Source organism: Hyperoodon ampullatus (genome assembly GCF_949752795.1).
Source record: "Hyperoodon ampullatus genome assembly, chromosome: 1".
Taxonomy (NCBI): Eukaryota; Metazoa; Chordata; class Mammalia; order Artiodactyla; family Ziphiidae; genus Hyperoodon; species Hyperoodon ampullatus.
In genome coordinates, this window is record NC_136914.1 from 214,136,698 (window position 1) to 214,151,766 (window position 15,069).

General features: G+C 37.7%; 1 protein-coding gene across 1 annotated transcript in view; it reads left to right on the top strand.

Moving 5' to 3' along the window:
- The window catches only part of ATRNL1 (attractin like 1), a gene marked incomplete at both ends in the record, with an annotated part of 692,251 nt that overhangs the window by 59,033 nt on the left and 618,149 nt on the right, over positions 1-15,069 (top strand). Inside the window, one exon of the mRNA XM_079717281.1 lies at positions 5,888-6,143. Coding sequence (XP_079573407.1) covers positions 5,888-6,143 — 256 coding nt within the window. The remainder of the gene's footprint in view (positions 1-5,887; positions 6,144-15,069) is intronic.

Genomic DNA, 15,069 nt, shown 5'->3' on the forward strand with positions numbered 1-15,069 from the left:
TGTGGCCTCTCCCGCTGTGGAGCACAGGCTCCGGACGCGCAGGCCCAGCGGCCGTGGCTCACAGGCCCAGCTGCTCCGTGGCATGTGGGATCTTCCCGGACCGGGGCACGAACCCGTGTCCCCTGCATCGGCAAGCGGACTCTCAACCACTGCGCCACCAGGGAAGCCCTGTTTGTAGATTTTCTGATGATGGACATTCTAACTGGTGTGAGGTGATACCTGATTATACTTTTGATTTGCATTTCTCTAATGATTAGTGATGTTGAGCATCCTTTCATCGGTTTGTTGGCAATCTGTATTTCTTCTTTGAAGAAATGTCTATTTAGGTCTTCTGCCCACTTTTGGATTGGGTTGTTTGTTTTTTTGATATTGAGCTGCATGAACTGCTTGTATATTTTGGAGATTAATCCTTTGTCAGTTGCTTCATTTGCAAATATGTTCTCCCATTCTGAGGGTTGTCTTTTGGTCTTGTTTATGGTTTCCTTTGCTGTGCAAAAGCTTTTAAGTTTCATTAGGTCCCATTTGTTTATTTTTGTTTTTATTTCCATTTCTGTAGGAGGTGGGTCAAAAAGGATCTTGCTGTGATTTATGTCATAGAGTGTTCTGCCTATGTTTTCCTCTAAGAGGAAGCATATTTCCTCTCTGCCTACTTTCTGGGGAGTTTTTATCATAAATGGGTGTTGAATTTTGTCGAAAGATTTTTCTACATCTATTGAGATTATCAGATGGTTTTTATCCTTCATTTTGTTAATATGGTGTGTCACATTGATTAATTTGCGTATATTGAAGAATCCTTCCATTCCTGGGATAAATCCCACTTGATCATGGTGTATGATCCTTTTAATGTGTTGTTGGATTCTGTTTGCTAGTACTTTGTTGAGGATTTTTGCATCTTTGTTCATCAGTGATATTGGCCTGTAGTTTTCCTTGTTTTGACATCTTTGTCTGGTTTTGGTATCAAGGTGATGGTGGCCTCGTAGAATGAGTTTGGGAGTGTTCCTCCTTCTGCTATATTTTGGAAGAGTTTGAGAAGTATAGGTGTTAGTTCTTCTCTAAGTGTTTCATAGCATTTGCCTGTGAAGCCATCTGGTCCTGTACTTTTGTTTTGGAAGATTTTTAATCACAGTTTCAATTTCAGTGCTTGTGATTGGTGTGTTTATATTTTCTATTTCTTCCTGGTTCAGTCTCGGAAGGTTGTGCTTTATTAAGAATTTGTCCATTTCTTCCAGGTTGTCCATTTTATTGGCATATAGTTGCTTGTAGTAGTCTCTCATGATCCTTTGCATTTCTGCAGTGTCAGTTGTTATTGCTCCTTTTTCATTTCTAATTCTGTTGATTTGAGTCTTCTCGCTTTTTTTCTTGATGAGTCTGACTAATGTTTTATCAATTTTGTTTATCTTCTCAAAGAACCAGCTTTTAGTTTTATTGATCTTTGCTATTATTTCCTTCATTTCTTTTTCATTTATTTCTGATCTGATCTTTATGATTTCTTTCCTTCTGCTAACTTTGGAGTTTTTTTGGCTCTTCTTTCTCTGATTGCTTTAGGTGTAAGGTTAGGTTGTTTATTAGAGGTTTTTCTTGTTTCTGGAAGTAGGATTGTATTGCTATAAACTTCCCTCTTAGAACTGCTTTTGCTGCATCCCATAGGTTTTGGGTTGTCATGTTTTCTTTGTCATTTGTTTCTAAGTATTTTTTGATTTCCTCTTTGATTTCTTCAGTGATCTCTTGGTTATTTCTTAGCGTATTGTGTAGCCTCTGTGTGTTTGTAATTTTTACAGTTTTTTCCTGTAATTGATATGTAGTCTCATAGTGTTGTGGTTGGAAAAGATACTTGGTACAATTTCAATTTTCTTAAATTTACCAAGGCTTCATCTGTGACCCAAGATATGGTCTATCCTGTAGAATGTTCCATGAGCACTTGAGAAGAAAGTGTATTCTGTTGTTTTTGGATGGTGTGTCCTATAAATATCAGTTAAGTCCATTTTGTTTAATTTGTCATTTAAAGCTTGTGTTTCCTTATTTATTTCATTTTGGATGATCCATCCATTGGTGAAAGTGGGGTGTTAAAGTCCCCTACTATAATTGTGTTACTGTCGATTTCCCCTTTCATGGCTGTTAGCATTTGCCTTATGTATTGAGGTGCTCCTATGTTGGGTGCATAAATATTTACCATTGTTATATCTTCTTCTTGGATTGATCCCTTGATCATTATGTAGTGTCCTTCTTTGTCTCTTGTAATAGCCTTTATTTTAAAGTCTATTTTGTCTGATATGAGAATTGCTACTCCAGCTTTCTTTTGATTTCCATTTGCATGGAATATCTTTTTCCATCCCCTCACTTTCAGTCTGTATGTGTCCCTACGTCTGAAGTGGGTTTCTTGTGGACAGCATATATACAGGTGTTGTTTTTGTATCCATTCAGCCAGTCTGTGTCTTTTGGTTGGAGCATTCATTTACATTTAAGGTAATTATTGATACGTATGTTCCTGTTACCATTTTCTGAATTGTTTTGTGTTTGTTCTTGTAGGTCTTTCCCTTATCCTGTGTTTCCTGCCTAGAGAAGTTTCTTTAGCATTTGTTGTAAAGCTGGTTTGGTGGTGCTGAATTCTCTTAGCTTTTGCTTGTCTGAAAAGCTTTTGACTTCTCCATCAAATCTGAATGAGATCCTTGCTGGGTAGAGTAATCTTGGTTGTAGGTTTTTCTCTTTCATCACTTTAAATATGTCCTGCCACCCACTTCTCGCTTTCAGAGTTTCAGCTGAAAGATTAGCTGTTAACCTTATGTGGATTCCCTTGTATATTATTTGTTTCTTTTCTCTTGCTGCTTTTAATATGTTTTCTTTGTATTTAATTTTTGATAGTTTGATTAATATGTGTCTTGGCATGTTGGTCTTTGGGTTTATCCTGTATGGGACTCTCTGTGCTTCCTGGACTTGATTGACTATTTCCTTTCCCATGTTAGGGAAGTTTTTGACTATAATCTCTTCAAATATTTTCTCAGACCTTTTTTTTCCTCTTCTTCTTCTGGGACCCCTATAATTCAAATGTTGGTGAATTTAATGTTGTCCCAGAGGTCTCTGAGACTGTCCTCAATTCTTTTCATTCTTTTTTCTTTATTCTGCTCCCTGGCAGTTATTTCCACCATTTTATCTTCCAGTTTACTCATCTGTTCTTCTGCCTCAGTTATTCTGCTATTGATTCCTTCTAGAGTATTTTTAACTTCAGTTATTGTGTTGTTCATCACTATTTGCTATTTAGTTCTTCTAGATCCTTGTTAAATGTTTCTTGTATTTTCTCCATTTTGTTTCTGAGAATTTGGATCATCTATACTATCACTACTCTGAATTCTTTTTCTGGTATGTTGCCTATTTCATCTTTATTTATTTGATCTTGTAGGTTTTTACCTTGCTTCTTCGTCTGTAATATATTTTCTTGTCGTTTCTTTTTTTTGATGGTTGGGGCTGTATTCCTGTCTTACAGGTTGTTTGGCCTTAGGTGTCCAGCACTGGAGTTTGCAGGCAGTTGGATAGAGCTGGGCCTTGGTGCTGAGATGAGGACCTCTGGGAGGACTTACTCTGATTAATATTCCCTAGAGTGTGAGGTTCTCTGTTAATCCAGCGGGTTGGACTTGGAGCTCCCACCACAGGAGCTTGGGCTGGACCTCTGGCCTGGGAACCAAGCAAAAAAAAAAAAGAAAGAAAGAAAGAAAGAAAGAAATAAAAAAGGAGCAGTATGATATCAAAGAATAAAAAAACAAAAAGATTTGAAAGATAAAAGATATATTAGGAAAAGTAAAAATATAATTGCAACAACTGCAACAAGGTAAAGTAAAATCACAACAGAAAAAACAAAAAAAAAGGTGGGGGGAACAAGCCAAAAGGAGAGAACAATAACAAAGTATAAAGAATAAAATAAAATTAGAAAAATAAAAGATTTATTAGGAAAAATAAAAATATAAATGAATCAACAAGGTAAAACAGAACCCCATCTAAAAGAGGAAAAAGAAAAAGAAAAAAAAAGCCTTGGCTATGTGGAAGGAGTTTAGGCAGGGGTGGAACTTAGGCAGGGGTGGGGTTTAGGGTGGGGCGGGACCTAGGCAGGTGGGGTGTGTGACATTTGAGCATGGGGCGGGGCCTAGGCTCAGGACCCATGCAGCCAGAAAAGGCCCTGGGGGCGGGGCGTGTGTGGGGCGTTATTCAAGCATGGGGCTGGGCCTCTGTTTAGGACCAGACAGGAGGGGAGAGGCAGCAAGTGGAAAGGATGGCCTCTGGATTGTGGAGTTCCAGAGTTTGGAGGTAAGGCCCTGGGTGAGCGTGTGTTGGTGGGGTTTAGGCCCAGCCTCTTGGAGGGGGTCTCCATGTGTAGAGGTAGGGCCCTTGGTGGGAGTGCAGGGCAGGGTTTGGGCTCTGTGCGGCAGGAGGGAGACTCCGAGGGCAGAGGATTAGGCTGGGGAGCCCAACAGTGTTCCCAGTGCCTAAGTGGACAGGGAAAGTGCTGGCCCCCTTCCCTTCCGTTCCTTCACGTCCCTCCTGCACCGTCTCCCACAGGGTCTCCCCCGACCCGTTGGATCCCTAACTGTGGGTGGGTCCCACTGGGTGTAGGAACTCCTCCCCTCCCCCAGCCGCCCCTCAGCTGTGCCGGTCCCGGAGGTCCAGCCTTTACTTTTGCTCCCCCTTCCCTCCCTCCCACTCCCTCAGGACCTGCGTGGCTGGAGGGGGCCTGGGTGGGCAGAGGATCAGGCCCGGGATCTCAACAGGTACCTGGGGGTCCAAGCGGGCAGGAGAAACCTGGCCATGCTCCCTTTAGATCCTCTGCCCTCCCAGTGGTTCCCCAATTTCCCCCTTCCGGCCTGAGTTCCCTTCCCCTCCCCCAGCTGCTCTTCAGGGGTGCCAGTCCCGTCCTGCCTCCACTTCTCCCCCTTCACTCCCCCAATGCCCCACGTCCTACCTGGTCGCTGGGAGTTCCTCCCATCCCCTTAGGTGTCCGTGGTCCCCCACCGGTGCCTGGTAGGTGCCCTGGTTGTGCGGTGACATGAATTCTGCATTCTCCTAGTCCACCATCTTGACTCCACCCCCTCTAATTGTTTTTTTATTTCTTAGTATTCTCTGTATACAAGTTCATATCATCTACAAATAGAAATATTTTACTTTTCTAATCTTTATACCTTTATTCAGTTTTTGCATATTTGCTCTGGCTAAACTCTTGAGTACAATGTTGAATGTAAGTGGCAAAAGCAGGCACCTTTATCTTATTACTGACCTTGGTGAAACATCCAGTCTTTTACCATTAAGTGTATGTAATATCAGCTTTCTGTTTTTCTTAGATGCTCTTTATTAGGTTGAAGAAATTCTTTTCTCTTTCTAGGTTGTTGAAATAGTAATGATTTATATATCATTCATTTCAATCATATTGAAATTGTATAATTTATAAGTGCTATAAGGTATTTGCTCATAGCCGTGAGAAGTGGTAATAAAAATGTACTCCACATAATATACGCAAATGTGATCTACCTTTCTGGTGAACAATGATGAAAACAGTGAATGACTGAGACTAGCACAAACAGTACAAATAGATGGTAAAATTCAAATTTAACAACTAGGGACTCAACAACTAGGATAATTAAAAACATGGTTAATTGACTACATAACTTTTAAATGAAATACCTTAAAGTAACTTTTTGTAAGTGTGCATTTTCCCCCTTCTTGTGAGTAAAAGAATTATCATTACTCATATGTTCCCATTTGACTTTTTACAAATAAGAACTATGTCTTATGCATGTTGTGAGCAATTACTAAAATTTAATGTTTAAATTTAGTCTTTATTTTTAATTAATGTATCTTGCTAAGATACAAATATTTTTTTATTAACATATGTTTTTTTAATTTACAGGCAAACATCTTTATGTATGGAGGCAGAATTGAAACAAGTGATGGCAATGTCACAGATGAATTATGGGTTTTTAACATACATAGTCAGTCATGGAGTACAAAAACTCCTACTGTGCTTGGACATGGTCAGCAGTATGCTGTGGAGGGACATTCAGCACATATTATGGAGTTGGATAGTAGAGATGTTGTCATGATCATAATATTTGGATATTCTGCAATATATGGTTATACAAGCAGCATACAGGAATACCATATCTGTGAGTTACTTTGAACATGTAACTATATACTCTTCTTTATTAGTTGAGAATATTTTATCTATAATAAAATCTTCATATGAATTTAGTCAAAATGGTTAGTTATTTGAAATTAGAATTATAAACCAAGAATTAATACTTTTTACTATAAACTTTTTTATTTTGTGTTAGATATTGTCCTTTAATATGTAAGTTATCTTCTTAGCCAAATGTGCAGAAACGTTACATACTAGACACATTTTCTAAGAATTGAGAATATGTATTTTAAATATCTGAAATTCCAATAGATGGTGCTATTTCTTTGGATTTTACTTAAGAACTGAAAGCTAAAACTAACCCAGTTTCTTTACTATGCATTCCATGATTTCAGGATGTTTCATTTTTCAAGGTTCTGTTTCTAATCTTATTGCAATATCTCTATGTATGTATTATTCTTCTAAAGTAAGCTTCCCAAAGACAGTCTTTTGGCTCCTATAAAAGATTTTATCTGGTGTGTGAAGGTGACTGGGGCAATCTACATATGACTCTTAAATATTCTAATTTATTTTTCTTGTACTTTATTTCTTTGAATTCTTTATGACATTTTCAAACAGTTGTAAGTTTTTTTTTTTTTTAAATTTGCCTACAAATGTATATACGCTATGTTTGCTACTTAGATTCAGGAACGTACTCCATTTCTGGTTCTGGCCAGGATTATGAACTCAAGTTTTTGGCGCTTTTGTGTATAGACAACTATATTCAACTATTTAGAGTCCTTGTGTAGTCTTAATGAGAGAACTCATTTGCAGATCACCATTGGCAGCAACAAGAGAGTGCTTGTGTGTCAGAGGAAGACTCCCTTCTAAATTCTCTACTGTTTCCCCTTCAGTCCTTTTAAGTGATCTTTTCTTTTTCATATCCCCAGTACAGCTGGGCTGGAATTGGGATATGTATCCTCCTTACTTCTTACTGTCATTTCCACTCTATTTTTACTCCTTCCTCCTTTAAATCACTCAACTTTGAATCTTACATCATCAGACTATACCACCTACTACTTCTCCATCTTACACTCCTCTGTTGCTCCTTTGATCACTGTGCTTAATTCCTGGAAGAATATAGCTCTGGCTCACTGTCTCTGTCCTACATATATTAGCCAGATATTTTTATGGATATTTTAGGATCCATTTAAATACTTCTGTCCTCTCAATTTTTTGATCTCGCTTACAAAGATCTTGTTTTCCATCCTGTTTGGGTCTTTCTCTCGCATTGCGGTACTCTTGACCTTGTGTACCTGCTACGAATCCCATAATTTCCATTTCAAGTATCTTACTCTTCAAGTGCTGCTGATCTTTCCAGCTTACTCCTGAAGAGCGTCCAGACTCTGGGAATTCTTCAGCCTTACCAGAGCCTTTAGTCCGTTGAGCCTCTGGTCAGTGCTTCACTCTCTCTCACCCTCTCTTGTCTGTACTTCTCATTTACCTAGTTTTAAGTTCATAATCACCAATCTGTCTTACAGTTTTCCAAGATGACTGTTTCATATGTTTTCCTTTCTCTCTTCAAACTTCCAACACTTCACTCTTCATCATTACTCTCTTACTTCTTATTTTACTGAGAAAATAGAAGAAATCTAAAGAGAATTCTGGTGATAGGAACATTTTAGAGTGTAATGGTTAATAAATGCTACATTAAATAAGCCTGTTTACATACATTATTGTCATAACAAACTCATGGTAGCAGTGAATCAAATGTGGGTGAGTCATTCTCATTTTTCAGATGGGCCCAAGAGTCGTTTAAGCAAGAGTGACAAATTTTCTACGTAAAAAGGTTGTTTTGATTTTTTATTTTGTTTTTAATTTTTGGTTCTATTATAGTGTTCAGGGAATGTTGTAGGTATTAGTTCTGCTTTTTGTAATTTATTGAGTTTTCTTTGGGGCCCAATTTTCATAAATGTTCTATAGACACTTGAAAAGGAGGTAAATCCTATAATATCAAAGTATAGCATTTGATACATATATATAAAATCTACTTTATTGATTATTCTGTTTAGGTCTTTTCTTCCTTACTTATGATATTTTTTAACTTGATCTATCATGCTCTGAAAGTTAATAAAAGTCTAAAAATGTTAGTTTATTTTTTGCCTCTTTCTTGTGTATTCTGGAATTTATGCTTTACGGAAGTTGCTATTATGGATATTCATAACTGTTATATCTTTATTGCAAATTGTATCTTTTAGTATTATAAAGTGCTTTGTTCAGTGTTTTTTGATCTGATTTCAACATTGTCTATTATTAAAATTATGGCTCTTGGTTTTTTTTTGGTGGGGAAGTCAGTCTTTTCCCTGTGTACCTTTGCCCATTCCTTTATTGTTAACCATTCAAAATCCCTTTGTTTTAAATGTATCTCTTGTATACAAGAGAAAGTTGGATTTTGCTTTGTGATCCCTCTGGTTTTTGTACATTTTATGTACATTTTATGTTTTTTTAAAATTACTTTGTTGTCTTTTTTGTTTTTAATTATAGCTCTTCTCATGATTAGGGAGAGTGAGGCCCATTTTTTTGTGGGAACAAGATAGGTAATATTTGAGATCTACCATTAGGCTTCTTCCATGTTCTTTGTTTTTTGTCTTCCTTTCTGCATTCTTGCAGCTTTCTCTATCTGATTCTCTTAGTTTCACTGGCTTTTTGCACATTTGCACCTGATTTGGAGTTGGTGCGTTTTTTTCATTCCTAATTTCTCAGGAAATTTAATTTTCTTTTTCTTTCACTTTTCCTCCCTATGTTTTCCTTATTTTATATGTCTTCCCTGAGGAAAACGGGAAGATTCAGGATTAAACTATTACCATGCTTGTACTTGAACCATAGGTGATGACTTTTTAAGTTTTAAAATGAATACTTTAAGTCGACACTTAACCAGTACTTTTACTCTCTGATTAACTTCCAATTTACAGGCTACTGTTTCTACTAATTTAATTCATATTGTTTTACTTTGAACACATTTGACATTATTATAAGTATTTTATGCTAGGGGTCACAATCTTTTCTATAAAGGGACGGATAATAACTATTTTAGGCTTTGTGGACCATATGGTCTTTGTCAAAACTAATCAACTCTGCTGTTGTAACATGAAAGGAGCCATAAACATAAACAGATGGGCATGGCTTTGTTCTAGATTTAGCCCTGGGTCTTAGTTTGCCTACCCCTGCTCTAGAGAGAGAGTGTGGACTTCTGGGGGCCTAGCAACGCAGGTCCAAATTAAGTTAAACTTTTGGCATGTGGTTTTTTTTTTTTTTGAGTTTTTATGTAAGATGAATTTATGCCCCAAAGTGACATTACGTTTAATCTATTCCCAAACTACTTTTTTCCTCTATGTAGAGCCAGAGCTGAAAGACATGTTTTCTGTCTGCCTCTGCAGAACAGATTTTTAAAAACCTTACTTTTTCATTGATGGTATAACCCTTTAGGGATCCCGACTTTATATAGAAGTTCTTTGATGCCATACCTGCATGGGTTTAGCTGTAGTATTGGCCATTGAAACAAATCTGTAGGCCACCTGATTGGTACATGCCTTCCCTACCCCATCTCCCTACTGGGTATAGTTTACAGTTCGCAGAATATATTTTACTTTTTTCGTATTTCCCTTTATTGAAGGATAGTCTCATTCAGTCCTGAGACATGGTGGTGGTTATACTTTCCATGGATGGTTAGGAAGGCACAACAAATTTATTCTAATCTTCTCTGAATGGTAAATGTTGGTATGGATTGTTAACCAGTAAATTCATTGGTTGGTAGGTCTTTGGTTTTATTTGGAATAATTTTTTTTTTTTTGCGGTACGCGGGCCTCTCACTGTTGTGGCCTCTCCCATTGTGGAGCACAGGCTCCAGACGTGCAGGCTCAGTCGCCATGGCTCACGGGCCCAGCCGCTCCGTGGCATGTGCGATCCTCCCGGACTGGGGCACGAACCCGTGTCCCCTGCATCGGCGGGCGGACTCTCAACCACTGCGCCACCAGGGAAGCCCTGGAATAATTTGATTACAAAATGTCAAGTGTAGTTTTGGTAAATTTGAAAGTATTTCTACAGAGGGTGGTTTTTTTTTTTTTTTGCCTTATTCTATAACCAAAATACTATTTCTAAATAAATTTATCAACAGGGTATTTTTGGTTTGATTTTTGTCCTATTAATTGTATTATTTGTTAGGTACCTTTATGAATGTAGTATAAGGTGGAAATGGGAAGAATACATGATTCATGAGTTTTATAAGAATAGTTGGTGAATTATGAGTAGTTTTAAAATGCTATAAATTATTTAAGTACAAAGTAAAACTCATCAATTTTTCTAAACTGATATCTTAATGATATAAAGTTAACATATTACTTGACTCCTAAAGCATTTTGAATTTGTCACTTATTGTTAAAGTATGTGATGTCAAAAAAATAATCTGTAAGTACTTCCACTTTGGAAAGTACTTATGAAAGAATACAAAACAATAGGTGTATATAAAGATGTTGTCAGAATAATTAAGTTGTGTATACCATAGACAAGTGCTACTTTAGGGAATGACTATGTTAAGTAAGGCTGCTCTGAATATAAGTAATGGGATAATTTATCATCTTAGTTATAAGTGAATGCTTATCTCTGTGGAGAGAGTTAAAATTTTTTTCCCTTTGTTCTTAGTGGGAATTACTACACTGTGATGTGAGTTTAGGCTCTTTTTCTTGACTGATTTTAATGGCATCAACTACCCAAATGTAGATTGGATTTACTTTGATTAACCGTATACGTTTAAAGCTTCTAGGAAACTAAGAAAAAAGTTTTTTTTTTTTTTCAATTAAACAAGAGGCTATCACTTTAACCAGCATTGCAGTGAGGGTAACTGAAAAGAAAGCTGAAGTTATAGCATAGTAATTCATGAAAACAGAGTATTTTACTAGATAAAAATTTACTCTGAAGTATACCCTAAGGATATTGATCTCACCATTATGTAGAAATTTTAAAAAGAGACAAAAACTTCCAATTAACATACTCCAAGTGACCACTTACTCAACTTCTAATAATGTTGCAGATAATTCTGAAGTATTTCTGGCTCTGTGCTTGGTACTGTGACTCTTCCCTGATATTTTGATAATAATATGATTTAAAACAAAGGAACCATCTAGTTAACTTATCTTTAATCATTTAATTTGAACACATACATTAACATTTGAAAAGAAATCTAAAATACTGCAGAATATTTTTTAGCTCTTGAAACTGTAGTTAAAAGTCTTAGGCACTGTCATTGCACTTTATGAATTTTAGAGTATCTTTTGAGCCAAGGAGTACCTCCAAATATTGCGTTGACTTTGTAGCTTATAGGAGCACAGTTTTGGTTCCACAGATATGCAGTAACGCTTCTCAGCCAATGATGCATCAGGTATTTTTCCTTATCTTTGCAGAACTTATTTCTAGCAGGGTGATACAGACAATAAATAATAAACAGAATAGGTATGCTTATATATGATGTGTTAGAAGATAGTAATTTTTAGTAAAATAGAGCAAGGGAAGGGGATTAAGAATACTGTGAGGGTGGGAGGTAGTCACAAAATAGGGAAGCCAGAGTAAGCCTCAATGAGACGATGAATTTTGATCAGAGTTGAATGAAGTGAAGGAGTTTGCTATGTGGATATCTGAGAGAAGAGTTCCCAGAAAGTAGGAACAGCTAGTGTAAAGGCAAGAATATGCAGGCATGTTCAAGGAACAGTAAGGAGTCTGGAAATGTTTTGTTAATGTTTATTCTCTCTCCATAGAGAGAGAATAAACATTAACAAATGAAGTTAGAGAAGTAACAAGGAGCAAGATCATCAGATTTCTGCCAAGTGTTTGTATTTTACATTGGGTGAAATGGAGAGACACTGCAAGATTTTGAGTAGAGCAATGACATAATTTTTAAATGAATCGTTTTGGTTGCTGTGTTGAAAATAAACTCTAGGGAGGAACGAACAGAAGCAAGGAAGCCAGTTAGGAAGTTGTTACAGTAATCTGGGCAATGATGGTGGCTTAGAGCAGGGTGGTAGTATTGGAGATGATGAGAATCAGTCAGTTTGTTTTGTATGTTTTTAAAGCAGAACAGATAGTATTTGCTGAGGGTTTGGAGGTAGCGGCTGAGAAAAAATGAGGAGTCAAGGATGATTCCAGGGTTTTTGGCATGAGCCGCTGGAATGGTGCAGTTGCCATCAACTGACATGTAGAAGACTCTGAAGCAGGTTTGAGATGAAGGTGATTCGAAGGTCAGGAGTTCAGTTTGGACATGTCATACGTGAGATATCCATTAGACATCAAAGTGAAAATGTCAAGTAGGCAGTTGGCTGTATGGATCTGGAGCTCTAGAGAGAGATCTTGGCTGGAGATATAAATTTGGGACTTCTTGGGATATGGATGTCATTTAAAGCCATGAGATTGGATCAGATCACTAAGGAAATGGGTGTAGATAGAAAGGAGAAAAGGATTGAGCCCAATGATAAGAGGTAGGGGGGAAGAAGGAAATAAGCAAGGAAGAGTACAGTGAATTAGAAGCTAAGTGATGAAAGATTATTATACAAAAGAGTAATCAACGGTGCCAAGTGCTGCTCTGCTGATGGGTCGAGTAAAATAATTACTAACGATTGACCATTAAGTTTAGTACTGTGCAGATCTTTGGTGATCTTGACAAGGACAGTTTTTTGTTTTTTTATAAATTTATTTTATTTTATTTATCTTTGGCTGCATTGGGTCTTCATTGCCGCACACGGGCTTTCTCTAGTTGCGGCAAGCAGGGGCTACTCTTTGTTGCGGTGCGTGGGCTTCTCATTGCGGTGGCTTCTCTTGTTGGGGAGCACGGGCTCTAGGTACGTGGGCTTCAGTAGTTGTGGCACACGGGCTCAGTAGTTGTAGCTCGCGGGCTCTAGAGCACAGGCTCAGTAGTTGTGGCACACGGGCTTAGTTGCTCCGTGGCATGTGGGCTCTTCCCAGACCAGGGATCGAACCCATATCTACTGCATTGGCAGGCGGATTCTTAACCACTGCACCACCAGGGAAGTCCCAACAAGAACCGTTTTTGTGTAGTGTTGGGGTTAAAAGCCTGACTGGATTTAAGAGGGAGTTAGAGGAGTGGAATCTGGCACAATGGGCAAAGTCAGTTCTTTCAAGGAAATTTGCTTGTGAAGGGGAGCAAAGAAGTTAGTGGCAGGAAATATAGGATGTTTTTAAACCTGGGTTTTCACAGAAGCAGACCATGAAACAAGGATTCAAGTGAATCTCACTTGGAAAATGCAGGTAACAGTCTTAGGGGAGATGAGAAGTAACGCAGGTGTGAGAAGGCAGCCATTAAAGGGTCTGTTAATAAAGCATTTACCACAGTGGTGATGGAACTTAATTACCCAGGCATTAAATCAACACATAGTATTTGAGTCCTGTGGGCTGTCTCTCCAAAGTCAGTCCATTCTTTAGCTGAAGATTTGTTTCCTTGAGTGTGGCTTGATTTATATGAAAATGTGTGTAGATTTATAACAACAGAATACTAGAGAAAGTAGCTTCTGTGGAGCACATGTAAATAGATGTGGCAGAGAAATTTTTTATCAGGCACCCTAGAGTACAACTTCTAAAAGTGTATGGTTATTAAGTGGTCGGGAGTGACAGTAACCTGTAAGCTTCATGGAAAAAATTATTGGAAATGATCAGGAAAATTATCAGGGGAATGTATAATGAGGAGATAAGCTTACAGTAAAGGCTCTAATAAACTTGTTTAAGTAACAAAATGGAGGTGGCCTTTATAATTGTGTAATGATGAAAGACTCTCGGTGTTCCACAGCTATACTTTCTGCCTTTTTCATTTTCTGGAAGTGGTTTAATTATCCTCTAAATTCCTGTATCTCTTTGTTTATAAATGAATATGACACATATACTGCTTTTTACAGGTATTGTTTTTGTACTTGCATTTTTTTCCCAAGAAGTTAAGTTTAGAGAGGAATCCTGCTGTATACCTCTTTGTATGTCTACTTCTAGTAAAGTGCCATGTATTAAGTGCTTGATAAGTATTTGTGGGTGAATGAATAGGGTTTTCAGCAACATTCCTTAAAAGTGAATCTATATATTTCCTGAATGTTTTAAAAGCATATTAGCCAAATTATTTAAATTGTGTACTGTGCATATTATTCTTTTTCTAGTGGTGATGTGATTCATATGGTACTGTGTTTGATATTCTTCATTTGTCTCTCCAGATCTACCCTTCACTATTCCATTCTGCTCCCATGCCCTCCAGCTTTCAGTTGGGGTCAGCTGGTGGGAGGCACCATCAGTAGATCAGAAGGTGGGAGATGAGTGAGGTTAAGGTATTTTATTCCTCCAACTCCCTCTCTGCTGGATCTTCTTGGGTTAATTGAGTTGTCCTACTGAAGGCTTAACTTTCTGGTGTTCTTCCCCATACACCTACTCTCTAGAGTTCTAGAAAACAGTCCCTCCTCTTGCTTATTTCATGCCACAGGATAGTAAAGGCTTTCTGCTCTGATAGTCCCAGGATATTACCCTAGCCATACTTTTGTGAACAGTCTTTTTATTAGACTCTTTACAGTTACTCATTTTGAGCATGTCTGATTGCACCTACTATTAGTTCTCGGAGATTCAAATATAACTTTTAACCTAAATGGTCCTTCATGCGTACTTAGGTATTAGGATCCTGGAGGTTGGTAGAAAGAGGTGTTTTGTGAGAGGACTTCGCACTTGTTTCTTTTTTTTTTTTTTAAATAAATGAGGTCTAACCTTTAATTAATTAATTAATTAATTTTTGGCCTCCCCGTGTGGCATGTGGGATCTTAGTTCGCCGACCAGGGAACGAACCCATGCCCCCTACAGTGGAAGCACGGAGTCTTAACCATTGGACTGCCAAGGAAAGTCCCACACAGTTTGTTAATGGAGAAAAATGTCAGAAGAAATACAAATTT